At 53.2% G+C, this 27707-nt stretch overlaps 1 protein-coding gene across 2 annotated transcripts; it reads left to right on the top strand.

Annotated features, from left to right (window-relative positions):
* Positions 1–10134: 10134 nt before the first annotated feature.
* On the top strand, positions 10135–25915 carry SARS1 (seryl-tRNA synthetase 1). Of its 2 annotated transcripts, XM_077839269.1 has the most exons (11): positions 10135–10324; positions 15287–15357; positions 15858–15938; positions 17709–17867; positions 18622–18765; positions 19426–19581; positions 19792–20013; positions 20562–20691; positions 23889–24046; positions 24649–24778; positions 25202–25915. In XM_077839269.1, exons 1-11 carry the CDS (start codon positions 10189–10191, stop codon positions 25357–25359), a joined length of 1545 nt encoding a protein of 514 aa, XP_077695395.1. In that variant the 5' UTR covers positions 10135–10188; the 3' UTR covers positions 25360–25915. The 2 variants fall into 2 exon arrangements, with proteins under 2 accessions (XP_077695395.1, XP_077695397.1); XM_077839271.1 differs by lacking the exon at positions 10135–10324 and having other exon boundaries at positions 15307–15343.
* The last annotated feature ends 1792 nt before the right edge of the window (positions 25916–27707 follow it).

Here is a 27707-nt window from a genome sequence, read left to right on the forward strand (position 1 = left end):
AGGGTCCCCGTGGCACAGACTGACGGGAACCGGGCAGCGCCGGGGAAGGGTCCCCGTGGCACAGACTGACGGGAACCGGGCAGCGCCGGGGAAGGGTCCCCGTGGCGCAGACTGACGGGAACCGGGCAGCGCCGGGGAAGGGTCCCCGTGGCGGAGACTGACGGGAACCGGGCAGCGCCGGGGAAGGGTCCCCGTGGCGCAGACTGACGGGAACCGGGCAGCGCCGGGGAAGGGTCCCCGTGGCGGAGACTGACGGGAACCGGGCAGCGCCGGGGAAGGGTCCCCGTGGCGCAGACTGACGGGAACCGGGCAGCGCCGGGGAAGGGTCCCCGTGGCGCAGACTGACGGGAACCGGGCAGCGCCGGGGAAGGGTCCCCGTGGTGCAGACTGACGGGAACCGGGCAGCGCTGGGGAAGGGTCCCCGTGGCGGAGACTGACGGGAACCAGGCAGCGCCGGGGAAGGGTCCCCGTGGCGCAGACTGACGGGAACCGGGCAGCGCCGGGGAAGGGTCCCCGTGGCGGAGACTGACGGGAACCGGGCAGCGCCGGGGAAGGTTCCACATGTCGCTTTGGGGTTAAATAAAAATGTCCATTTGTGACTGTTGTAGCTGACAATCATGGTTGCGAGGGCAAGCGGGGCAATCCAGGACACGCTGGCAACTGCTGCAGACCAGGCTCTGGAGGAAGGTAGCTGGTCTGGCCAGCCCACTCCGAGCAAGGCTGTAGCCAGGACCTGGCTGGTGTGTGCAGTTTTCGACAAGAACGCCCGGTCGAAAAGGGACCCTAATGGCTCTGGTCAGCACTACTGACCGGGCCATTAAATGACTGGCCGGCGGGTGGAGCAGGACTAAGGCAGGCTCCCTGCCTGCCCTGGCTCTGCGCAGTTCCTGGAAGCAGTGGCATGTCCCCCCCTCCAGCTCCTACACATAGGAGCAGCCAGGGGTCTCCAGGCGCTGCCCCCACCCCAAGTACCAGCTCTGCAGCTCCAATTGGCCAGGAACCACCACATAGGGAACACATGCTGCTGCTTCTGGGAGCTGCCTGAGGTACATTCTGCCAGGAGCCTGCACCCCAGACCCCCTCCCGCACCCCAACCCTAGCCCTGATCCCCTTTCCACCCTTCAAACCCCTCGGTCCCAGCTCAGAGCACCCTCCTATGCCCCAAACCCCTCACCCCCAGCCACACCCCAGAGCCTGCACCCCCAGCCGGAGCCCTCACCCCACCCCTGTGCCCCAACCGCGTGCCCCAGCTCTGAGCACCCTCCTACAGCCCAAACCCCTCATGCCCAGCACCACCCCAGAGCCTACACCCCCAAAGCTGGAGCCCTCACACACCCCAGTGCCCCAACCCCCAGTACCAGCCCAGCGGCCCCTCCCGACCTCCGAACCCCTTGGTCGCAACCTGGAGCACCCTCCTGCACCCCAAACACCTCATGCCTGGCCCCACTCCAGAGCCCACACCCCCAGCCAGAGCCCTCAACCCCTCATAGAATCATAGCATCATAGAAGATTAGGGTTGGACGAGACCTCAGGAGGTCATCTGTTCCAAGACCCAGGGGTTTGGGTCTTTGATGATTTTGTAACCAATTGGTTAGGATATTATTCTCAAGCCTCCCCAGGAAAGGGGGTGTAAGGGCTTGGGGGGATTGCTGGGGGAAGAGGAACTCCAAGTGGTCCTTTTCCCTGGGTCTTTGTTAAATCACTTGGAGGTGGCAGCATATCTCAGGCCAAGGACAAATAGAGATTTGTGCCTTGGGGAAGTTTTTAACCTAAGCTGGTAGAAATAAGCTTAGGGAGTCTTTCATGTGGGTCCCCACGCCTGTACCCTAGAGTTCAGGGTGGGGAGGGAACCCTGACAGATGGAGATTCCACCACCTCCCTAGGTAACTCATTCCAGTGCTTCACCACCCTCCTAGTGAAATAGTGTTTCCTAATATCCAACCTAGACTTCCCCCACCGCAACCTGAGACCATTACTCCTTGTTCTGTCATCTGCCGTCACTGAGAACAGCCGAGCTCCATTCTCTTTGGAATCCCCTTTCAGGTAGTTGAAGGCTGCTATCAAATCCCCCCTCAATCTTCTCTTCTGCAGACTAAATAACCCCAGTTCCCCCTGTGATGTTACTGACATAATCTGGGACCGTATAAATCATCATTGCAACCAAGGTCCTGTAGTGGCACCAAATCTTATTTAAAGGGGGTCAAATGAGGTGTCTAAGACAAGGTTATGGTTTGCTGATTATGATTATGCTGTCTGTATGTGGGTATCATTTTTGTAGTTGAAGTTATGAATATTGGCTCTATACTGTCTGTATTTCAAACTTATGCTCTGCTTCTGGGTGATATCGCAGAGAAGTTGGTGTCAGATCTGCCTAGCCTGCTTGATGGCCCATGAAGGACCATCAGCTATACAATGACCCATTGAGAGAAGGCAGACACACCTTGGGACTCAGCAAGGCATGCAGGGACCTGCCTGTGGACAGAACTCTGAGGTGTTTCCAGGCCATGGGATGGACAGCTTGTCTTTGGGACACAGAAAGAAAGACCACATGGCAAGAGACTATACAAAGTTGCTGCAGGTCCTCCATCTGGTCTTCAACCCTGCTTCATAGCTCTGGAGGGACTTTACTACACTGAAGCTCTGAACCAAGGACTGAAAGACCCCTCCCAGCTGGGGATGTTCTCCAGAGACTTGATTTAAACCTGCAGTTTATTCCATCACTGCTACAAGCCTGAACCGAGAACTTTGCCATGAATGTATGTAACTGACTCCATTTAACCAGTTCTCGCTCTCATCTCTATCTTTTTCCTGTTATGAATAAACCTTTAGATTTTAGATTCTGAAGGATTGGCAACAGCGTGATTTGTGGGTAAGATCTGACTTGTATTTTGACCTGGGTCTGGGGCTTGGTCCTTTGGGATCGAGGGAACCTTTTTTCTTTTACTGGGGTATTGGTTTTCATAACCATTTGTCCTCGTAAGGAGTGGCACTGGTGGTGATACTGGGGTGTCTAAGGGAATTGCTTGTGTGACTTGTGGTTAGCCAGTGGGGTAAAACCGAAGTCTTCTCTGTTTCGCTGGTTTGGTTTGCCTTGGTGTGCACAGAAACCCCAGCCTTGGGCTGTAACTGCCCTGCCTGAAGCAATTTGTCCTGAATTGGCACTCTCAGTTGGGTCCCGCCAGAACCAGCATCGTTACAGTGGCATAGTCGGCAGGATCCACAGGACCAGGTCAATTAAACTTTGGGTCAGAACCCCACGCTAACCAAATTTGAATTTTGGTAGTGAGAGTTTGGTTGGTTAAAAAGCAGTTGCAATGGGTGAGCGAAGAGCATATGAGGGCCTTGGCAAAAAAGCCCTGGAAGATTTGTGTTCAGAAAAGGGGAAAGAAAAGAAAAGAAAGAAAGAAAGAAAGAAAGAAAGAAAGAAAGAAAGAACTGAGAAATCTGTTAGTGGCCAGTGATCAGGAGGCAGGAGCACAGCCCTTACCTGAGGATACAGAAGCTGCAGAAAAAATTACAGTGCAAAAGGCAGCAAATAAACTGCAACTTGAGCATGAACAGAATCTAGCAAATCTTCAATTGCTGGAAAAGCAAAAGAATTCTGAGTTCAAAAGAGAAGCGGCTGAGAGAGAAGAAAAAGTTCCTAAGGGGCATCTGGAGCTGCTGGCTGCTGAGGAGAAAGCTCGACAGACACAACAGGAGACTCACAAGATGGAACAGGAGACAGCCAAACTACAGCTCCAAGTCATGGAAGAGCGGAGAAAGTCATCACCACATGATACTCCACTTCCCCCACTGCCACCAGAAAAACTGGGAGAGGATGTGTCCCATTTGCAACAATACCGAGGACCTAGAGGAGTTTTTGTCTACTTTTGAACGCCTCTGCAATCTGTTCCAGATCCCCAATGATCAGCGAATGCCTGTCCTGCTGACCAGGCTGACTGGGAAAGCCAGGGAGGTATTTAATGAATTGGGGGAACAAGAAGCCTTGGATTATGAGCGGTTTAAAGATTCTGTGTTGAGGCGGTTCAAGGTTACTCCTGATTCTTACAGAGTTAAGTTTAGAAAGTTTAAAATGCCTAATGTTTGTACTTTTGTAGAATGTGCTCATAAGCTAATGGGTTTTGTTAAAAAGTGGGTTGTGGGAGCAAAGGCACATGGGAGTTTTGAAAAACTGCTGGAGTTAATAACTTTGGAACAGTTCTTAGACATCGTGCCTGACCATATGAGAGCACCTGTGTGTGATAGGGACCCTGAGTCAGTCCTACAGGCTGCAGAGATTGCGGATGCCCATACCCAAAACAGGGCTCGGGAAGGGTATAAACCCCAGGGGAAAATGCATCATCATTCTCCCCAGTTCAAGAGGAGGGAAGGATTTAAAAGTAAACCTGGCCCTGACTCTTATAAAGGAGCTCATGGGGGCCCAGAGGGTAGGAACTCTCAATTCAAGAATAAACAGGTTGAATGCTATCACTGTGGTGTGCTTGGCCACATGAGACCAGATTACCCAACCCTGAAGGGCAGCCCAAAACCAGCAACCCCAAATGCCATGGCAAATCCTAATCCTGTTATTATAAACTCACAGGCAAGCCACACAGAGCCCAGCGCTGGTGCCCTGTTTGCAAATGCTGTTTCTGTGGTCTCTGAAGAATTTGACCTTAAAACTCATATTAAAGCTAAATATGGGGAAAATAATGCAGAGTTTATTAGCAGGGCAGAAGTGAATGGAGTGAGGTGTATGGCATGGAGGGACCCCGCAACAGATATTACTTTGGTTAAAGCAAGTCCTGTCAGGGAGGAAGACTATTGGCCAGATGAAAGTGTAACTGTTGTAGCCCTATCTGAGTATTTTGTCAGGGTACCTTTGGCTAAAATCCACCTTAAATGGAAGGATTTGAGGGCACCATGGTTGTAAGAGTGAAGAACACAATCCATAAGGCTCTTATGATTGGAAATTATATTAAAACTATGTTCAGTCAAGTTAACATAAACCAGGCACAGGAGAGGATTAATCCTAAAGTTGTGTCCATGGAGAGTTTTTCCAAAAGTTTGTCTTTGGAAAGTCTGCTCTGTTTGGCTGGTTTGGTTTGCCTTAGAGGTGGAAAAACCCCAGCCTTGGGCTGTAACTGCCCTCCTTTAAGCAATTTGTCCTGAATTGGCACTCTCAGTTGGGTCCCGCCAGAACTAGCCTCGTTACAGTGGCCAGACTGTAACGATGCTGGTTTTGGCGGGACCCAACGGAGAGTGCCAATTCAGGACCAATTGCTTCAAGCAGGGCAGTTACAGCCCAAGGCTGGGGTTTCTGTGCACACCAAGGCAAACCAAACCAGCCAAAGAGAGAAGACTTTGGTTTTACCCCACTGGCTAACCACAAGTCACACAAGCAATTCCCTTAGACACCCCAGTATCACCACCAGTGCCACTCCTTACGAGGACAAATGGTTATGAAAACCAATACCCCAGTAAAAGAAAAAAGGTTCCCTCGATCCCAAAGGACCAAGCCCCAGACCCAGGTCAAAATACAAGTCAGATCTTACCCACAAATCACGCTGTTGCCAATCCTTTAGAATCTAAAATCTAAAGGTTTATTCATAACAGGAAAAAGATAGAGATGAGAGCGAGAACTGGTTAAATGGAGTCAGTTACATACATTCATGGCAAAGTTCTCGGTTCAGGCTTGTAGCAGTGATAGAATAAACTGCAGGTTTAAATCAAGTCTCTGGAGAACATCCCCAGCTGGGAGGGGTCTTTCAGTCCTTGGTTCAGAGCTTCAGTGTAGCAAAGTCCCTCCAGAGCTATGAAGCAGGGTTGAAGACCAGATGGAGGACCTGCAGCAACTTTGTATAGTCTCTTGCCATGTGGTCTTTCTTTCTGTGTCCCAAAGACAAGCTGTCCATCCCATGGCCTGGAAACACCTCAGAGTTCTGTCCACAGGCAGGTCCCTGCATGCCTTGCTGAGTCCCAAGGTGTGTCTGCCTTCTCTCAATGGGTCATTGTATAGCTGATGGTCCTTCATGGGCCATCAAGCAGGCTAGGCAGAACTGACACCAACTTCTCTGCGATATCACCCAGAAGCAGAGCATAAGTTTGAAATACAGACAGTATAGAGCCAATATTCATAACTTCAACTACAAAAATGATACCCACATGTAGACAGCATAATCATAATCAGCAAACCATAACCTTGTCTTAGACACCTCATTTGACCCCCTTTAAATAAGATTTGGTGCCACTACAGGACCTTGGTTGCAACGATGATCTATACGGTCCCAGATTATCTCAATAACGTCACACCCTCAGCCTCTCCTCGTAAGTCGTGCCCCAGTCCCCAAATCATTTTTGTTGCCCTCCGCTGAACTTTCTCCAATTTGTCCACATCCTTTTTGTAGTGGGGGGCCAAAAACTGGGCACAATACTCCAGATGTGGCCTCACCATTCAAGAGAGGGGAGTAATCACTTCCCTTGATCTGCTGGCAATGCTCCTACAGCCCAATATGCTGTTAGCCCTCTTGGCAACAAGGGCGCACTGTTGACTTATATCTAGCTTTTCATCCACTGTAATCCCCTGGTTCTTTTCTGCAGAACTGCCATTTAGCCAGTCAGTCTCCAGCCTGTAGGAGTCCATGGGATTCTTCCGTCCTAAGTGTAGGACTCTGCACTTGTCCTTGTTGAACCTCATCAGATTTCTTTTGGCCCAATCCTCCAATTCGTCTAGGTTTCAGAGTTGTAGCCGTGTTAGTCTGTAGCAACAAAAATAACAAGAAGTCCTTGTGGCACCTTAGAGACTAAAGGGCTTCTCATTCTTTTTGCAATTTGTCTAGGTCACTCTGGACCCTATCCCTACCCTCCAGCGTATCTACCTCTCCCCCCAGCTTAGTGTTATCTGCAAACTTGCTGAGGGTGCAATACATCCCATCATCCAGATCATTAATAAAGAAGCTGAACAAAACCAGTCCCAGGACTGACCCCTGGGGCACTCCACTTGATACCAGCTGCCAACCTAGACATCGAGCCGTTGATCATGATCCACTGAGCCCGACGATGTAGCCACAATCCTCACTTCTTTAACTTGCTAGCAAGAATACTGTGGGAGACCGTATCAAAAGCTTTGCTAAAGTCAAGATATATCACATCCACCGCTTTCCCCATATCCACAGAGCCAGTTATCTCATCATAGATGGCAATCAGGTCGGTAAGGCAGGACTTGCCCTTGGTGAATCCACCTTGACTATTCCTAATCACCTTCCTCTCCTCCAAATGCTTCAAAATGGATTCCTTGAGGACCTGCTCCATGATTTTTCCGGGGACTGAGGTGAGGCTGACCAGTCTGTAATTCCCTGGATTATCCTTCTTCCTTTTTTTAAATATGGGCACTACATTAGCCTTTTTCCAGTCATCTGGGACCTCCCCCGATGGCCACGAGTTTTCAAAGATAATGGCCAATGGCTCTGCAATCACATCAGCCAACTCCCTAAGCACCCTTGGATGCATTAGATCTGGCCCATGGACTTGTGCATATCCAGCTTTTCTAAACAGTCCTTAACCTGTTCTTTCACCACTGAGGGCTGCTCATCTCCTCCCCAGACTGTGTTGCCCAGTGCAGCAGTCTGGGAGCTGACCTTGTCTGTGAAGACTGAGGCAAAAAAAGCATGGAGTACTTCAGCTTTTTCCACATCATCTGTCACTAGGTTGCCTCCCCCATTCAGTAAGGGGCCCACACTTTCCCTGACCTTCTTCTTGTTGCTAACATACCTACAGAAACCCTTCTTGTTACCCTTCACATCCCTTGCTAGCTGCAAATCCAGTTGTGCTTTGGCCTTCCTGATTACACCCCTGCATGCTTGAGTAATATTTTTATACTCCTCCCTAGTCATCTGTCCAAGTTTCCACCTCTTGTAAGCTTCCTTTTTGAGTTTAAGCTCACCAAAGATTTCACTATTAAGCTCAGCTGGTCGCCTGCCGTATTTGCTATTCTTTCTGCACATCAGGATGCTTTGTTCCTGTGCCCTCAATAAGGATTCTTTAAGATCCAGCCAGCTCTCCTGGACTCCTTTCCTCCTCATATTAGCCTCCCAGGAGATCCTGCCCATCAATTCCCTGAGGGAGTCAAAGTCTGCTTTTCTGAAGTCCAGGGTCCATATTCTGCTGCTCTCCTTTCTGCCTTTTGTCAGGATCCTGAACTTGACCATCTCATGGCCACTGCTGCTCAGGCTGCCACCCACTTCTACTTCCCCTGCTCATTCTTCCCGGTTTGTGAGCAGCTGGTCAAGAGGAGAATGGCCCCTAGTTGGTTCCTCCGGCGTTTGCACCAGGAAGTCGTCCCCAACACTTTCCAAAAACATCCTGGATTGACTGTACGTCATTTTCATCAACTTGAAGAGTTTCAGCAGGTACATCTCCGTCCACAACTGTTTCTAGAATTTCTATCCATTCCGTCAGGTTTTGCTGATTTATCAGCTCCAGAGGTAACGTAAACTAAAGAAGAGCTCACGAAAGCTCATGCTCAAATAAATTGGTTAGTCTCTAAGGTACCACATGTCCTCCTTTTCTTTTTGCGAATACAGACTAACACGGCTGTTACTCTGAAACCTGTCATAGAAGATTTTGACGCTCTGTTCCTGTCCAGTGTGGAGCCCTGGGCAATTCCCCTTGCTACCCCCTAACACTGATCAGATGGATCAGACAGAAGCTGAATGAAACATCTTTCAGAACAGGCAGGAAGTGCTGCATTGCTGCTATCAAGGGACCCCACTCTTCTAGTTTCTTGTATTAATAGTTTGTACCCTCCCACATCCCAGCCCCCTGCCTCAGCCTGGAGCCCCCTCTCACACCCTGAACCCCTCATTTCTGGCCCCACCCCAGAGCCCACACCCCCAGCCAGAGCCCTCACCCCCTCCCGCATCCCAGCCCCCTGCCTCAGCCTGGAGCCCCCTCCCGCACCCTGAACCCCTCATTTCTGGCCCCACCCCAGAGCCCACACCCCCAGCCGGAGCCCTCACCCCCTCCCGCACCCCAGCCCCTGCCTCAGCCCGGAGCCCCCTCCCGCACCCTGAACCCCTCATTTCTGGCCCCACCCCAGAGCCCGCACCCCCAGCTGGAGCCCTCACCCCCTCCCGCATCCCAACCCCCTGCCTCAGCCCGGAGCCCCCTCCCGCACCCTGAACCCCTCATTTCTGGCCCCACCCCAGAGCCCGCACCCCCAGCCAGAGCCCTCACCCCCTCCCGCACCCCAGCCCCTGCCTCAGCCTGGAGCCCCCTCCCGCACCCTGAACCCCTCATTTCTGGCCCCACCCCAGAGCCCCCACCCCCAGCCGGAGCCCTCACCCCCTCCCGCACCCCAGCCCCTGCCTCAGCCTGGAGCCCCCTCCCGCACCCTGAACCCCTCATTTCTGGCCCCACCCCAGAGCCCACACCCCCAGCCGGAGCCCTCACCCCCTCCCGCACCCCAGCCCCTGCCTCAGCCCGGAGCCCCCTCCCGCACCCTGAACCCCTCATTTCTGGCCCCACCCCAGAGCCCACACCCCCAGCCGGAGCCCTCACCCCCTCCCGCACCCCAGCCCCTGCCTCAGCCTGGAGCCCCCTCCCGCACCCTGAACCCCTCATTTCTGGCCCCACCCCAGAGCCCTCACCCCCTCCCGCACCCCAGCCCCTGCCTCAGCCCGGAGCCCCCTCCCCCGGCCGGCCCGGTGAGAAGGAGGGCGGGAGGGGGGCTGGGAGAGCAGCGGGGGGGTGGAATGGGGGGGCCCGGAGAAGGGGCGGGTCAGGGGGCGGGACAATGCTGTGCAGTTTTGCGCAGGCCCTTGGCTGAGGCCACGTGCCCAGGAGAGTTTCCCCCCTGGGTCGCCAGGCTGCAGCCCGGGCCCCGCGGGGGGCTGGGGTCCCGCTGCCCCCCCCCCCCCGGCTTGCAGGGGGTCCCCGGGCTCTCGGCAGCACCCCTGCCCCACGCGCCGCGCTCGGGCTGCCTGCGACGCCACACCGCGCCGGCAGGGCGCGCTCTACCCCGCCCCGCCCCGGAAAGCCGCGCAGGCGCGCTGAGCTGCTGTTCGGCCAGGCTGTCGTTCCTACGCATGCGCCCTGCGTCCCGTTCCCGGCCGGCTCTGCGCCGCGGCCGCCGTTCCGCCGCGCCCTCAGTGCCGCGCCTGCGCAGTGCCGCCGCCTGCTGCCTCAGCGCCGCTCGCCGCCGGCACGATGGTGCTGGACCTGGACCTGTTCCGCGCCGACAAGGGCGGGGACCCCGGCCGCGTGCGCGAGACGCAGATCAAGCGCTTCAAGGACCCGGCGCTGGTGGACGCGCTGGTGGAGGCGGACGGGGCCTGGCGGCGATGTAGGTGCCGGGCGGGGAGCGGGTCCGGTCGCTGCCAGATGGGGTCCGCGGCAGCCCGGTGCGCATGCGCGAACGAGCCTCCCCCACGGGGTGCGGGCCTCCCTCCCCCCCTTGCAGCGGGGGGGGTCCCCGCGCTCCGGGTGCGGGCCCCCCCCGTGGAAGGTTTCAGTCCTTGCATCTCCATAGCCCCCCCAGCCCCCCCAACTTTGGCAGGCCGTGGCGAGGCAGGGCTGCTCTGGGCCCCTGTGGCCTCAGGGTGAGCCAGCAGCGATGCCCCCAGCAGCGGAGAGCCCTTTGGGGCCGGGCTGGGCACGGTGGCTCCCGAGCCAGCTGGAGTCGGTGGAGCCGCCGTAATCTGGGCCTTTCGTTGTTGCTGCCTTTGGTAGGAGCCCCCTGACTTCATCAAGGTGTGGAGCATGCGCTGGGGTCTCCAGCTGGTTACCTGACCTTGAAATCCAGTCTGCACGGTGACCGTTGTGTTCTGTTTCACCCCGCTCCGATTCCACATAATTTCCGCAGCCAGTCAAACTGGCGTGATCGCCCCTGAGTCCTGTAGCAATAAGTCATTAGAAATATCTGACAGACTGGAACCCATCTGTTTGCTGTCTAAAGCATTGACTTCTGACTTCAGCAGTTCCTGAGATTACTGGTGGCTGTGTCATAAGTGAAGGTTGGGTTGGGAAGATAAGAACAGTAAGAATGAGGTGACTGTTAGGGCAGTGGTTCTCAACCAGGGGTCCTGGGCCCCCAAAGGGGCCGCGAGCAGGTTTCAGGGGTGGCCACCAAGCGTGGCCGGCATTAGACTCACTAGGGCCCAGGGCAGAAAGCCAAAGTCCAGCCATGCAGGACGGCAGCCTGGGGTCCCAAGCCCCACCACCCAGGACTGACACCACAGCCTGAGCAATTTAGTTTCAGAGTGCCCCCTATGGTGGGAGCCCTGGGCAATCCCCCTTGCTACCCCCTAACACTGGCCTTGGCTTTTATAAGCCGAAAAAACGTTGTTCTGGCACAGCTAGGCCATGGAGTTTTTGTAGCATGTTTTGGGGCCTCAGAAAGAAAAGACCTTTTTTGGGGTCTGCTGTGTCATGGTTCACCGGTCCTAGAAATGCTTTGCCAGACCAGTACAGGTGTTCTTAGGACCAGTAAGCTTTTCCCAGCTCTGTTCCTGGAGCTGTGACCAGGGAGAAGAACTAAATCAGCCCCTGATTTAGGAAAAGGTCACATGGCCTGGGACTAGCCAAGGGGATCTTTCTAATCTGAACCTTGTGTTTTGTGGGTTACTTGTTGATCCATTGAAAGATCACCTGTTTGTTGAGTAAATATGGTAGCTTAATGCATTTATGTAGTCGTAATGGGAGACAGATCACTCTGGGAATCTGCAAAAGAGGCCACTATTTCTAGGATACAGAAGCTTATGTTGCTGAGGTGTTTTTTGGCAATAGTAATTATTAGAATGTGAAGCCATTGGCTACATGGATCCCACTTTTAATGTAGTTGCCTTCATGTGGAAGAACCTCTTTCCTTGTTATGGAAAGAGGGCTGGGTTAATGCACGTTGTCAGACAGCACTGTTTGCTGTCAGCACGTGCTGTATTAATGTCTTGCATATCTGGGCAGCGCTGCTTAAATGCAGACAGTGAGGCAGGAGGTTGCTGTAGTGAAGCTCTGGGCTGAAGGCAGTGTCGCAGTGGCTGTCCTCTGCTTTTGGGAGTGAGCACTTTGATGCAAGAGAAGCTGCAATTCAGTAGCTGTGCTGTGAACGTGTGTGTTGGCATTTAAATCAGGGGAGCACAATTTGGCAGGATGCTGCTTGGGGATTGGTGATTCATGCAGTCTGATGCAATCCAGCTGCAATTAGAGTAGAAACTGATTCATTCATGCCACAGATCAAAAGTAGGCACTATTCAATCAGTTTGCACTGTCAGGTCTCTGGGAATGCAACTTTGTATTTGGGAGAGAAGGGTTGGAGGAATTTGCTTTTTGGTTTCTCTGCTGATATTCCTAGCATTCAGAGCACTTTGGAAGAATATCATTCACTGACACCACTTTTAATCCACTTTTTTTTACTGGTATATATTTTTTTTAAATCAGCCATCAATATAAATCTGAGCTTGGTTCCTGGTTGAGTGATCTCAAAGCACATCACACATCTTTTAAGCCCCCTCTTTTCTCCCCCTTCCCCCGCATAAGTGTTACCAGTATTTACAAGGTGTGAACTAGACCGCCATTAGCGACAGTACTAGACAGACCAGCCGGAGGCTGATAGAGGGAGGTGCCCAGCAGTGAAGTCCAGGGCAGTGCTGTTAAGTAGTGGCTCTCAACCTTTCCAGAGTACTGTACCCCTTTCAGGAGTCTGATTTGTCTTGCGTACCCCAAGTTTCATCTCACTTAAAAACTACTTGCTTACAAAATCAGACATAAAAATATAAAAGTGTCACAGCCACTAATGCTGAAACATGGCTGACTTTCTCCTTGTTACCATAGAATTATAAAATAAATCACTTGGAATATAAATCTTGTGCAGTACTTACATGTTTGTGTACAGTACATAGAGCAGCATAAACAAGTCTGTATAAATTTTTAGTCTGTACTGCTTCCCTAGTGCTTTTTGTGTAGCCTGTTGTAAAACTAAGCAAATATCTAGATGAGTTGATGTACCCCTGGAAGACCCCATGTACCCCCAGGGATGGTGGGGCTCAGGCTTTGGGCTTCAGCCCTGGGATGGCGGGGCAGCAGGCTCTGGCCCCGGGGCTTTGGGCTCCAGTTCCAGGCTCTGGCTGTGCGTTGTCAGGTCCCAGGCTCTGGCGGTGGGGCTTCAGGCTCCAGCCCCCCGCTGCCTTCCCCGGCCCCCCAGCCAGGGCTTAATTTGTCCCCATGCTTGGCAGGGCTGTGACAGGTGATACTTGTATGCTTGTTAATATCACTTTTCACAAGGAACTTACTAGCTAGGAGTAAACGAATTGCAATGTGCATGTGCGTATTTATTTGTTTTCCCTAAAGCTAATGAAGTATTTTGGGGGAAAGTGTGAACGTGGCCACCAGCAAGGGTTGCCACCACACTTTCCCCTAAGAATCCCCCAGCTCTAGAGTCTAGTGACAAGTCTGATCCTGTTCTATCTCCTGCACTTGGGTTCCAGCCACGGTGCAGTTCCTGGATGCATTAGTACCTGTCTCTAGTTAACACCCCCACGACCCCAGCCCACACCCCCAGCCCTCTGCCCTGACCCCTACACGCCCCACACACACTTCCAGCCCCCTGCCCTGAGCTCTGCACCCCCCTCACACACACCCAGCCTCCTGCCCTGACCCCTGCATCCCCCCACGACCCCAGCCCTGACTTCGGTACCCCCACACATACCCAGCCCCCCCACACCCCATGCCCTGACTCCTGCACCCCCCTCACATGCCCCCAGCCCCTGCCCTGACTCTTGCACCCCCCACATTCCCACCCCCACCCTGAGCACCAAACAGGAGCTCCTGCACCCCACCCCCCCACATTTCTACCTGCACCCCTCGCACCAAATGGGAGCTGTCCAGGTAAGCACTCCACATCCAAACCTCTTGCCCCAACCCTGAGCCCCCTCCCTCATTCTAGCTCCTGGCCAGACCTGACACCCCAACCCCCAGCCTGCTCTTTCACCACCAGTCCTGTGCTCAGTGCACTCCCACCCTCAGCTCAGTGCAGAGAGAGAGGAAGAGAATGGGCTAGAACCAGGGAGAAAGTAGGTACCCACTGTGGGCAGGGCCGGGATCCCAGACCAGCAGCGGGCTGAGTGGGGCCGGTACCCGGAAACCTGGCTGGCAGGAGCCAGCGGACTAAACCCCAGACCGGCAGCGGGCTAAGCCGCTCAGCCCACTGCCAGTCTGGGGTCCCGGCCGCTGGCCCCGCTCAGCCCGCTGCCTGTCTGGGGTTCTGGTTGCCAGCCCCTTGCCAGCCAGGGTCCTGGCCGCAGGCCCCGCTCAGCCTGCTGCCAGCCTAGGTGAACAGAACCCCAGGCTGGCAGCAGGTTGAGTGGGCTGGCGGCGTAAGATCAGCATTTTAATTTAATTTTAAATGAAGCTTCTTAAACATTTTGAAAACCTTGTTTACTTTACATATGACAATAGATTAGTGATATAATATATAGACTTATAGAAAGAGGCCTTCTAAAAAATGTTAAAATGTATGACTGGCATGCGAAACCTTAAATTAAAGTGAATCGATGAAGACTTGACACACCACTTCTGAAAGGCTGCCGACCCCTGGTGTAGGCTTTGGTACATGGTAACATTTGGGAGCCTGTCTTAGCCTCCGTAAGAAACTTGAAACGTTTTAAATGAAAATTGACATTTTTTCTGGAATCTGGGAGGGGTGGAAGGAGTTGCCTCCCCCTCTTGCCATGGGTTTTCTGCTCTACGCTGACCAGTGGGGTGAAGGGATGTTTTCAAGCCCTGAAAATTTACCAGCTCAGGCATAAAATCTCCTCCCTCACCCCGACTAATGACACAGTGAACAGTTTACCTAAAACATTGCACAGGGCCAGAGGGTGAGTGGAACTGTGCAAGTCTGAATTAAGCCACCCGGTGATTCTGTGCGGTAGTGAAGTACTGCTTTTGCTTTATAGCTGGAAAAATGGTGTCACGGGGGGACTGACTTGCCCACAGGCATGCAATGAGTTTGTGGCAGAGGAGACTCTCTCAACTCCTATTCCTGCTGTGATGCCATTCTTTCCCTCCGCTGTTATGGAATGCCTGCTCCGGGCAAGTTTCTCCTCTCATTTTTCCAAGGCTCTGAATAAGATCTGTAAAGCTAATTGAAGCAAAGAGGGAATGAGCTGTGTATCTGAACTGTTTGTATCTGTGTTACATCACCTACAGGGATAACAACTTACCAACTCAACAGGTTTCTGAATCTGCTAGCAAATGTGTAGTTTCACTATGGAGATCACTGGTCTATTTTTTTCCTCCAATGCTTCCCTTCCAGGCAGATTTCGTGCAGACAACTTGAACAAACTGAAGAACCTGTGCAGCAAAACGATAGGTGAGAAAATGAAGGTAAGAGAGATGAGTGCTGTGAGACCATAGCAGCGGTGTTCCCTGGTAATACGGTGCTAGTGTAGCGCTGATGTGGCCCGATTTGTTACAGTCTTATTGGAAAGCAGTGGAATCTCTCTAATCTTCCTGCGGCTGATGACCTCTAGAAGGAAGAAGTTTGCTTAATGAATGACCTGAAAAATGTCCATAGAAATTTTTGACAATGTCAAATTAAGGTTGTTGCGTCAACAGACCTGAGAAAATTGTTCACATGTCGGATTTACTGCCAAAGCGTATAGCTGATTAGAAGAATCCACTACCCTGCACAATCCAGCCATGGTTTTTCATTCTGTGTCATATTGTGGCTGGCTTTGTAAGATGAAGTTTGAGATCCTTTCCTGGGCCCTCTCCTCCCAGTCCTGATTCCACACACTGTAGCAACTGTACTACGCACCCATGTCGCTGCTTACAACGTAAGTTCTTAGCGTGCTCATTGTTCCTCTCAATTCTTCCCTTTGCAGAAAAAAGAGCCCATGGGTGATGATGAGTCGGTACCAGAACATGCACAAAATCTTGATGGCCTCACTGCCGACATCTTAGCGGTGAGTTACGCCCCTGGCTTTCACGGGGCTGCGGGCACTCTGAAAAGTGATAGTTGACCACCTGCCTTTTCTTTTATTCCTGTTTATCTCACTGTCTTCTGGCCTGAAGTCTGACTGTTCTGTACTTCTGCAGTCAGAGACCTCCCGCCAAATCACTGTGCTGTGAACAGGTTAGATCTTGTCAGCTAGGTAGGGTCAGGCTGAGACGATACTTTAATAGGGCACCTCTGAGGAACACACCAAAGTGCTATTGGCAGTTCAGATGGTGGTTCTCTTTCCTCAGTCTGTACTGAACCGGTGTCCCTGCCTGGAGATGAGAAGTATAGTGCTGCTGGGGGTGCTGTTTTTCAGCTGAAATGTAAATACAGGAATTGTCAGACTGGATCAGCCCCCTGGCCAGCAAGACAGTATCTTGCTTGCCAGCACCAGATGCTTTAGGGACAGGTACAAGAAACACTCAAGCACTCAAGTGGTGTATTATTGTGTCCAAAATTCAATAGTATCCACTATTAGAGCCAGATATTCTTATCCATAGAGATATGTGTTCAGTCCCTTTTTTAATCTTAAGATTTTGGCCTTAATGTCCCTTGAACTGTGGAACTCCTTGCCAATCACACACGTGAAAAGGTATTTCCTTGTATTAGTTATGGATTTACCGCCTCTCCGTTTCTTTGCATGTCCCTTTGTTCTTGTGTTGTGAGACAGGGAGAACAGAAGCTTCTGATCTCCCTTCTGTAAACCAGTCATTAGTTTTATAGACTTATATCATGGCTCCTCTTATTCCCCACCTTCCTAAGGTAACAATCCTAGTCTCATCAATCTCTCTTCAGATCAGTTTTATCGTTGCCCTAATCATTTTTGTTGCCGTTCTCTGAACCCCTTTAATCTTCCTTTTTGAGATGCGATGGCCAGAACTGCGCACAGTTTTCCAAATGAGGCACACTTGGTTTATGTAATGGCACCATGATATTTCCCATATGAATCCCTGTCCCTTTCCTTTTGCATCTTAAGAATTATTTGCTTTTTGACCGCAGCTGCAATTGAGCAGAAGTCCCCACTGAGTGGGCTACAGTGATGCCCGGGTCCCTTTCCTGAGTTGATCTAATGAATTTAGAGCCTAGTAAGGTTTAGGAGTAGTTGAAATTATTCCATCCCAATTGCAGTACTTGGCATTTATCAAATTTAGCTTCATCTACCCTTGTGCTGCTCATTCCTCTAGCTTGATTAGGTCCCTCCGAAGTTCCTCACAGTTCTCTGGATTGGACTGACCTAAATAACTTCGTGTCATCTGCACCTCACTGCTCACCCCCATTTCCAGATCACTAATAAATACATAAAGTAACGGTGGGCCTAATGAGAAACTATGAGGCACCTGCTCTTCATCTTCTGCCATGATGAAAATTGACCATTTATTCCTACTCTGATTCCTGACTCTTAGCTGGTTTTTGATCTATGACAATACTTTGTCTCTCACTCTGATGACTTAGCTTCTGTAGTAGCCTCTTGTGAGGGACTTTGTCAAAGGCCTTTGACAGTCTAAATAAATTGTCAACTGGTTTTCCTTTATCCAATACTGTATTGACATATTCAGTGAAGTCTGTTTGATTAGTGAAATGTGATTTACCTCTGCAAAAGTCAGGCTGGTTAGGCAAAGATCAGAGTGGTTTACGCTACTTAAAAAAACTCTTTGGCCCTTTTCAAGAGCATAATGCTCATTTTCTCTGTTGTTTGAGCTGTGTAGTGACACGCCCAGTGATTTGTGTGTAACAGGGTCTTCAGGTAACCCAGATTAAGAAAGTCCGTGTTCTCATTGACGAAGCCATCCTGAAGTGCGATGCTGAGCGTGTGAAACTGGAGGCAGAGCGGTTTGAAAGCCTCCGAGAAATTGGAAACCTCCTCCACCCCTCTGTGCCCATCAGCAACGATGAGGTAGGAGCCAAACGCATCCCCTCTGTGTAGACGATGTCTCTGTCAGGTTTTGGGAAGTACCGTACAGTCAGCTTGAAACAGCCATACACAACACATCAAAGTGACCGCAGACACAGTCAGTGAGCTTCCTGTTGAGAGGGGTTGCTGAGATTGGGTAGGGAGTGAATGAAATCTGCATTACAAGACAGGGTGTCCTGCAGCGAAGGAGCTCACTGAACACAAAGACCCGCTCAGACAGTATGGAACTTTCTGCCATTGTTTAGTGCATACATGGGAAACTTAGGCAGAGCCAAACGCTGGGATATGCCCTTGCCCACTGCATTCACCCAGCAAGAATGTTTAACTCCAGGAGTACAATTGGGCTGGGCCAGCAGCCAAGTGACATCATATTATGCTGCCGGCTGGGATCAGCATTAGGATTCCAAGATTTGTCTGTCAGTTGCCTGGATTTAGTCGCTATGGAGACTGCAGAGCCAATCCCAAGGTGAGGGAGCCCCTCTGGTTGAGTCCGGTAACAGCTGTGGCAAGCTGTGGCAAGCGCTCAGACAAGTATTGATGCTCTCCACTGGGAGATGCCTGAGGCTTGAGCACTGACCCTTGTGGGGAAAGGGAGGGAGAGGAATGAGGGCCTGATCACTCCCTCTTCATTCCTTACCTACCTTCCACAGAACACACTAGCCCACGGTTCTACACCCCGCACCGGGCGTGGCCGTCCAAGTGAGCCCATGTTTTCCTTCTCTCGCCTTGCATGCAGGATGCAGATAACCGAGTGGAGAGGATCTGGGGAGACTGCGCGGTGAGGAAGAAGTACTCCCATGTGGACTTGGTGGTGATGGTGGATGGCTACGAGGGAGAAAAGGGGGCCATAGTAGCTGGAAGCAGAGGGTACTTCCTGAAGGTGAGAGCCCGAAGCCCCAAACCTTCCTGGTTCTGGGATGCAGGAAAAGGAATCAGACAGGCATAGAACAAACCACCTGCGTTTGTGGCAGAGATCTGCTGCTTTCCTGCCATTCGTGTTGTACCTCCCACTAATCTGATCTACTAAACTAGTAGGCACAAGTGCATTTTCTGGTGCTGAATTTGATCGCTGATCATGTACTAGGCAGAGGGAGTTTTCCCCTCCTTTAGGGAGGGAGCAAAGCCTCTGCACAGCTGGTGGAGTTCAGCCTTGCATTAACTTTTTAAAGACAGCTGCATGTGCCACAAGCAAAGGGTGTCCAACTGGGTGCGTGGGAGTATGACTAGTGCTGCCTGTCTGCTGTTGCTGAGCATGGTTTCAGTGCAGACGCTCCATGGCATGGCTGCGTATAAAACCTTGGACCAAGACTTGCATGGGGTAAGCCCACCACCACTGTTTGCCTTCAGGTATCATCGATTTGGACTTCTTTTTCTGTCTTAGTTAATGGCTCCATTCTCTAAGCTGAGCTATTGTAGGCACTTCTGGCCTGGTCGTCAGAGGCACTCAGCTCCCAGGACAGGAGTTGCATGCACTCAGCACCTCTGGAATCCGAGCCATTGGTCCTTCGTGTGACCTGAGAGGCTTGTCTTGTGTTTGTAGGGTGCCCTGGTTTTCCTTGAGCAGGCGCTGATCCAGTATGCTCTGCAGACCCTGCTCAGCAAGGGGTACACCCCTATCTACACACCCTTCTTCATGAGGAAAGAGGTGATGCAGGAGGTGGCTCAGCTCAGTCAGTTTGATGAGGAGCTTTACAAGGTAAGCTGCAGGGAAGGGCCTGTGCATCCTGATGCTGGCAAACCAAGTACGGTTTTCCGTTAGTGTTTGCCATGGCAAAGGATCCTTCTAGCCTGTGGCTCTTGCTGTTCCTGGGGCCCAGGTCTGCATTGCGGAGGCTATTGCACGTATCCATAGATGTGTGTTCTGCTCTGGCACGCTAACAGAATGCTGTTCAACCCCCGTCTCCAGGTCATTGGCAAGGGCAGTGAGAAATCGGAGGACAGCTCTATCGATGAGAAGTACCTGATTGCTACCTCTGAACAGCCAATTGCAGCTTTGCACAGGGATGAGTGGCTGAAGCCGGAGGATCTGCCCATCAGATACGCTGGGCTGTCCACCTGCTTCAGGCAGGAAGTTGGCTCGCACGGCCGTGACACCAGAGGCATCTTCCGGGTGCACCAGTTTGAAAAGGTAAAGGGACGTGCTGCTAGCCAGTTAGCATCCTGCAAATGTTTCCCAGCTAGTAGATAAGAATGGGCTTGGGGTCTTTTCTCCCAGGTGTTGGATATTTGAAGGGAAAATGAGTAATACCCTGGAGCAGAGGGGAACTGCAGAGCCCCCTCGCTGCATGATCTGAGGAGAGGTCTGCAGGTTCAACACCCTCAGAACAAGAGTTATTCCAGAAAGCCCCCTCTGGGTGCTGCTGCTGGCCTCTTCCGAGTAAAGTAATTACAGATTTGTGAGACTGCAAAGGTCCTTTAGGGGTCAGTCAGTATAAATTGCTATCAGTTTCCAGGTCTTCTGTCATTTCCCGTCACCATCAGTTCGTTACACTGGGATTCCATGAGATGGACATTGGAGAAGACATTCTCTACTGCAATAATCTCCTTGTCTTCTGGTTCCCGTTCTCTGAATCCACCATTCCTGGGCCTTGCCCCACCTCTGATCAGCAGCGGACTAAGACATGCAGTCCGACCCTCTATACGTTGCTTCTCTCTCTTCCCTCCCACCCCGCCCAGATTGAGCAGTTTGTCTACGCGTCGCCTCATGACAACAAGTCGTGGGAGATGTTTGATGAAATGATTGCGACTGCTGAGGAGTTCTACCAGTCGCTGGGCATTCCTTACCGCGTCGTCAATATTGTCTCAGGTACGGAACTCGGCTCTCCTGCTCCTGGGCGCACACGCTCCTCTCTGTAGGGATACCACTAAACTGGGAGGAGCGGTAGATACGCTGGAGGGTAGGGACAGGATACAGAGGGCCCTAGACATATTAGAGGATTGGGCCAAAAGAAATCTGATGAGGTTCAACAAGGACAAGTGCTGAGTCCTGCACTTAGGATGGAAGAATCCCATGCACCGCGACAGACTAGGGATCGAATGGCTCGGCAGCAGTTCTGCAGAAAAGGACCTAGGGGTTACAGTGGACGAGAAGCTGGATGAGAGTCAACAGTGTGCCCTTGTTGCCAAGAAGGCTGTCGGCATTTTGGGCTGTATAAGTAGGAGCATTGCCAGCAGATCGAGGGACGTGATCGTTCCCCTCTATTCGACATTGGTGAGGCCTCATCTGGAGTACTGCATCCAGGTTGGGGCCCCACGCTACAAGAAGGATGTGGAAAGAGTTCAGCGGAGGGCAACACAAATGATTAGGGGACTGGAACACATGAGTTATGAGGAGAGGCTGAGAGAACTGGAATTATTTAGTCTGCGGAAGAGAAGAATGAGGGGGGATTTGATAGCTGCTTTCAACTACCTGAAAGGGAGTTCCAAAGAGGATGGATCTAGACTGTTCTCAGTGGTAGCTGATGACAGAACAAGGAGTAATGGTCTCAAGTTGCAGTGGGGGAGGTTTAGGTTGGATATTAGAAAAAACTTTTTCACTAGGAGGGTAGTGAAGCACTGGAATGGGTTACCTAGGGAGGTGGTGGAATCGCCTTCCTTAGAGGTTTTTAAGGCCCGGTTTGACACAGCCCTGGCTGGGAGGATTTAATTGAGGTTGGTCCTGCTTTGAGCAGGGGGTTGGGCTCGATACCTCCTGAGGTCCCTTCCCCCCCTGAGATTCTGTAATGATGTGACAGGACCAGCCTGCCATCGAAGGACAGGGGCCAAGACAGGAGTCGAGTGGGCAGGGCAGTGTCTGAGGAGCCATCTCTGGCTCTTGTCCTGGCTCGACTTCTGACCTGCAGGTGAGCTTGGGCAAGCCCCTGCCCCTCTCTGTGCCTCTGGTTAGAATGTGTACAGCACCCAGCGCGATGGGCCTTGGGCTCAGCCTCTGCACACTGCTGCCATAAAGATAAAGCGGCTGTTGTCCCACGGCCTGCACAAGCCTGTGGCTGGTGTGGTCGGAAAGGAGCCCAAAGTGTCCTGTTTCCTTGGTGGTCACTGGGCAGTAACACTTCAGGAACATACACTGCAGCGGCTCTATCCCTGCTCTCAGTAGTGCCTAGTCACGGTCAGAACAATCTTGGGGGGATCAAGAGCTCACTTGGGCTTCATAGGAAAAGCTAATAATGGACTTGTATTGAGTCTGAAATGGCTCGTCCCTTCCTCTAGGGAAGGAACTGCTGTGACCTGCTAGCAGCATCCGTGTGGGCACTGCAGGGGAGTCCGGGCCAGGCCACTTTGAAAGCTGTGTGCGTGTTGGTTAGGCGCTGCTGGGCTGAGACTGTCAGTTTGATCCACGTGCTACGCTGTCACCATTACCTTGTGCTTCCCCCACCCCCCAGCTGTCTTGTTCCCCCTTTTGTGTCTCCGCTTACGCTGTAAGGGAATTTGGGCAGGAACTCTCAGTGCTTGGTGCTGCGCTAACATACAGCAGCGGGGCACCGATTGGACTCCTACATGCTTCAGGAACTCAAGTGCTGGGATGGGGTTGGTCTCTGGTCCCTGTCTCCTCCCCAGGCAGCGGGGGTGAGGTGCTGCAGAGATGGCAGGTTTGTCCCCACGAGAGTGCCGAGAGCTCCCACGTCCCCTTCTGGCTGGTGTTGAGGCAAAGCTAAGCGACAGCAGGGAGGGGAGAGATGTCTTCAGTGTCAAAGAACCCCTTAAAATCTAACGCTTCGGGTGTGGCTTGCACCAGCCTTAGCCGGGAATCTGAGCCTGAAGCTCCTCTCGCTAAGGCCGTGTCTACACTGGGTGGTCTGTGATGTACAGGAGGTCAAACTAGACGATGTGGTGGCCCCTTCTGCCCATTAGCTCTCACAGATGCTTTGCCTGGTGGCTCTGTGCTGGCAAAGCCCCCGGCGTCAATATGGGCGAGCCAGGTCTTGGGAGTTTTTTGTTGGCATAGTGAAACCACCTCCCGAGGGGGCCAGCTGGGCCAGCAGAAGCCCTCTTGTTGACTGGCAGTACGGTTCTCTCAGCCCCCGGCCTGACACAGCTGTGCAGTGTAGACCCAGCCTCCGTCATCTTGCTGTGCCTCCATATGGCAGTGCACCTGGTTTCTCAGAAGGCCAAATGCCTTATAACCCAATATGAGCTGGGTGAGAGCCGTGCACGACGCTCTTGCCTCTTGGAAGGCTTGGCGTGTTGGCTTGACGTTGCCTTTGTTGTTAGCAATGGCAGGTCCCCTTGGCAGGCGGCAGTTTGGAGTGGACATCACCCGGCAGATCCTGGAGGCTGCTGTGCAGTGGTTGGTGTCCTGAGGCTCCGTCTCACATTTCACTTATTCAGCCTTCATCCCTCTTTAAAACAAGGGACCGAGAGGGGAGGGCACTACAAGTTCTTTGCGCAGGCCCTGTGCCCCAGAACTGCTGCACTGCACTGGGGTGTGGGAAGGGGAGCTGCTAAAAGTACGTCCTGAGTGGGGGTGGGCGGGAATGGCATTTGTGACTGGTCGGCCTGATCACCTGTTCGGTCCCTGCTCACTGGCCAGGCTTCAGGACTGGCTCCTTCTCCCCTGAGGAGCTGGCATAGGAAGGTGAGAACAGGGAAGCCCAGTCCAGGAGCCACGTTCATAGCGCGAGATGGGCCAGAGAGTTGGCCTGCAGGAATTGACGCTCCAAGCCCCACCCCGGAGCAGTGGCCGGGGGGCTGGAAGAGAATCAGCCCTAGATCCTCCTCTTCCAGGAGAATCCCCATTGCCTAGAGTCCTGCAGAGCCCTGAGTACTAGTCTTCACTGTGACGCTGGGTCTCGGGAGTATCTAAGGTGCCTATCTCTAGGCCCCATAATCATTTGTGGTGAAACCAGAGCACAGCAGTTGGGCAGGTAACTTAGCAGGGAGGGCTTTGTCCTCTGTCCCTGCAAAGCCACTGTTAGGTCGGAGGCAGCTTCGGCTCGTTCTCCCTGCTACCATGCAGCTGCTGCCTCGCTGGCCAGCTTGAGTAACTGCCTCCCGCCCTTGCAGGCTCCCTGAACCACGCTGCCAGTAAGAAGCTGGACCTTGAGGCTTGGTTCCCAGGGTCAGGCGCCTTCCGGGAGCTGGTCTCCTGCTCCAACTGCACAGACTACCAGGCCCGTCGCCTGCGGATCCGCTATGGGCAGACCAAGAAAATGATGGACAAAGTAGGTGGCATTTCAGTACCTCCCTTTTACTCTCCGTGTGCGTCCTGGGGCAACTGAATAACCATCTCGGAGCAGTTACCTCCCAGGCTTCTGCTGCTGCTGCATGCTCCGTGTCTGCTTGGGAGCTGCTCTCCCTGCTGGGATCTTTCCTCCAGCGCTCCTCGCTCTCCCACTCACCGCAAAGTGAATGTATTCCTTGCCAGCGCAGTGTCCCATCCTGGGCGAGCTGAGCCGCCCCGGGCATCAGCCACTCCATCCTCTCTGCTGGGGCCCAGTTAGAGCTGGTCAGAAAATTGGGGGGGATGGGGGTGTCTTCTGCAGAAAATTTTGATGGGAACCTCCTCCCCCGTTCCCCCTTCAGTTTCCGGGGGACAACTCTGGCTGGGTTGGGACGAAGATTCAGATACGGAAATACTTGGGCCCCAACCAGAAATCTTGATTTGGAAATGCTGCTGTGGTGCCTGCCGTTGGGCTCCCTGGTCAGTGATGCATCAGTCTCCCCTCGGAGGGAGGGGAAGCAGCTCCTTAGCCTGCACCCTGCAGGCCTTGGCCAGAGCTCCTCACGCGCCCTGTTCACAGGGTCACTGGCTTTGTCCTTGCAGGTGGAGTTTGTCCATATGCTAAATGCCACCATGTGTGCCATGACCCGCACAATCTGTGCCATCCTGGAGAACTACCAGACACACGATGGCATCGTCGTGCCAGAGAAACTGAAGGGTTTCATGCCGCCAGGTACGACTCGGAAAGCCCTTCATGTGGCACCCCTGCTCTGTGCTCTGACCCACATCTCCCTGTCTGCTGTCTCCTCCCCCATCTGGTAGCATAGGAGAGGCAGGACCGGGGGGGACTCTGGCCTGGAGCAAGTCCAATCTGCTCATTCCTTCCCAGTGCTAATACCTCTTCTGGATTTCTTCCCCCAGCTCCACTGCTTCCCATGTGACTCTTCTGCGAGTTCTCAACCCAGTCCTGCGAGCAGGGAGCCAGCGGGGTGGGAAGGGAAAGGGAAGGTTGTGGCTGTGGGGACTGGAGGAATGAGGGCTTCTGGGCAGGACTTCCCTTGGTGGTGTAAAGGGGAATGGTTCTCAGGCCAAGAGAGCAAAGTGGAAGTGTTCCTGCCCGCTCTCACCATGGGTAACTGCCTGCGTCTCTCAGCAGGGCTGACAGAAATGATTCCCTTTGTGAAACCTGCTCCCATTGACCAGGAACCTTTCAAGAAACAGAAGAAGCAGCATGAAGGAAGCAAAAAGAAACCAGCTGGTGGCGATAGCGTCCTGGAAGGGCGAATGCAGAACATGGGCATGAACGACACCTAAACCCAGCTCCCCCCTCATCTCCCTGAGGCAGCGCGGTCTGGTGTGTGGAGTGCAGGGTTGGGAGCCGGGCTCCTGGGTTCCGATCTCAGCTTGGGCACCAGCTGACTGCATGACGCAGGGCAAATCACTCCCCTCTGCTTCCTGTCCCCACTGGAGCGTGGGATGGCACTTAACTCCCCTGCCTCGCGGGATGTCGAGGCTCCAGCACCTGGAAGGTGGAAAGCACTCACAGTGCCAGCTCTTACTCTCCCCAGCAGCCATGTCCCTCAAATTATGTTCGGCAGCCTGTGGAAAGGGTTTCCCTGGGGGCCCCTAGCCAGGAACCTGGGCAGGACAAAGTGCTGATGTCCTGTTCATGCTCTCAGCAGCCCCCGCCCCCACTGAACCCCAAGGGTTGAGGAGATGAGAAGGGAAAAACCAAGCTGGGCTCCTGTTATGTATGTGGCTTTCCTGTAGCTGTAGTCTCTTTGCATGGATGTAGGATTGTCTCTCTCAATCCATTCAATACAATAAAGCAATGTGGGGAGACCGCTGGCCCCGGCTCCTCACCACTGGCTCTTTGGGCTCCTGCTTCTTAGTCCCCATAGCTTAGAACTGTCCGCTCAGTTTCCCCTACGGGCGGGCGAGTGATCCGATGGCCTGCAGATGCTCACTCTCCTTAGCGGGCCTAGCTCAGTCTCTGGGCACCTGCTGCTCAACAGGAGAGTGAGCCCCTGCCTAAGGCCACCCAGCACGCTGGGGGCACAGTGTCTCTGGCTGTGGTGGATCAGAGCTGGAAATGCAGGTCGGGGCATCCTCCAGACCAGGTCAGGTACCAAATGCCAAGGAGCCGACCCCCAGAGGCCAAGGAGGCGGTGCAGAGGAAGGAGTCACAAAGGGGTTGGGGGAGACTCTTCAGCTAGAGGAGAGCTGAGAACAAGTGCAGGACTCGTTGCCTGGAGAAGTTTTCTGCTCATGCTCTGAGCTAGGCCAGGCCTCGTTGCAGGGCTCTGGTAGGTCGGTGGATGTGGGGTGAAAGCGCCGCGTGAGGATTCTCTGCTTCGAAGTGGGGACGATTTGATTCTGTACGATGAGACCTTCCGCACTGGGCTCCTCTCTGCTTTCCATCGGCTTGGCAGTTCCTGGGAGTGTGAGGTGTTGCCCAGTTAACTGGCCTGTCTTCCTTTTCATGCTGATTGGCTGCAGCCAGTGCTGTGTGTTTGGGATGAAGGGCTGCGGAAGCAAAGGATGATAGAGTTGGGTGGATGGATCTAGGCAGCGCTGCTGAGGTCATGTATCTCCATGCCAGGGAAGCTGTTAACTCTTCACTGCCTAGGATAAGGAAATCCATGGCTTTTCGTGCTTTTCCTTTTCCATCCTGGTTTGTTCTGCGGCTGCAAACCAAGTGTGTCCATGAGCCCCAGCCGCCTGGCTCCTCGGTGCAGTGATACTGCATTGCCGGCCCTTGCTGGGTGGGTGGCTCAGTCTAGTGAAGGCTAGTGGCTGATTTCATGCTGACTGACTTGTGCTGCAAAGGTGCAATTTCCCCTCTACAAGGTGAGCCCCTGGCCGTGTACCAGGCCTCTACACTCTAAATCAACCAGCACTCAAGTCAGGGTGGCCTGGCGTCACAGCCATCTTCCTTTGTGGACCCCTGGGCCAGGCCCATGCCACTGGCATTTCATTCATTTGCTTCATTGCTCCTTCCCATACCAGCCATGTGGGGCAAAACCCCCTTCCAGGGGGCCATCTCCCTGCCACGCCTTTCTCAGGGCCAGGAACATGGCAGAGGCTGTGCCAAGCACTGAAGTGGACGTGGGAGGGTAATCGGATTCTCAAGAACTTCTTGCCTCACTTTCCCTATAACACAGCTATGGGGATGTGAGGGGGTGGCAGGAAAGCACTAGAACAGGGCCCAGTGTTGGGTGTGAGGCAGAGGAAGGACGGGTCTGTGGTGAAGGTACAAAAGACATGGGTGAGTTCAATTCCCAGTGCTGCTGCAAGTTGCTCGCTTTGCTCCTTGGTTCCCAGCTGTCCATGGGGCTGGCAGCGCTTCCCCACAGTGTGGGCAGAGAGCAGAAGTGGGGCCCAGCAGTGGGCTGCTCCAGTGATTGATACGAGGCCCTGAATCTGCAGAGCATGTGCTTTGTTGGATTGGGGCCTAGCTCCAGAGGTGGGTCTCATCCAAGATGGGCAATGCCAGGGGGAAAGATGGGCAATGCCAGGGGGCAGGCTGGCCTGCTAGCCTGAAGGGGGCAGCTGCTGCAGCACCCTGCTGGGCTGCAAACCACCACCCAGGGGGCTTGGGGAGGCTGCTGTCAGGGGTACATACTAGCCAGTCAGCAGTGACCCTTCTGTTCTGCAATACA

The sequence above is a fragment of the Eretmochelys imbricata genome, chromosome 21 (assembly GCF_965152235.1).
Source record: "Eretmochelys imbricata isolate rEreImb1 chromosome 21, rEreImb1.hap1, whole genome shotgun sequence".
Classification (NCBI taxonomy): Eukaryota; Metazoa; Chordata; order Testudines; family Cheloniidae; genus Eretmochelys; species Eretmochelys imbricata.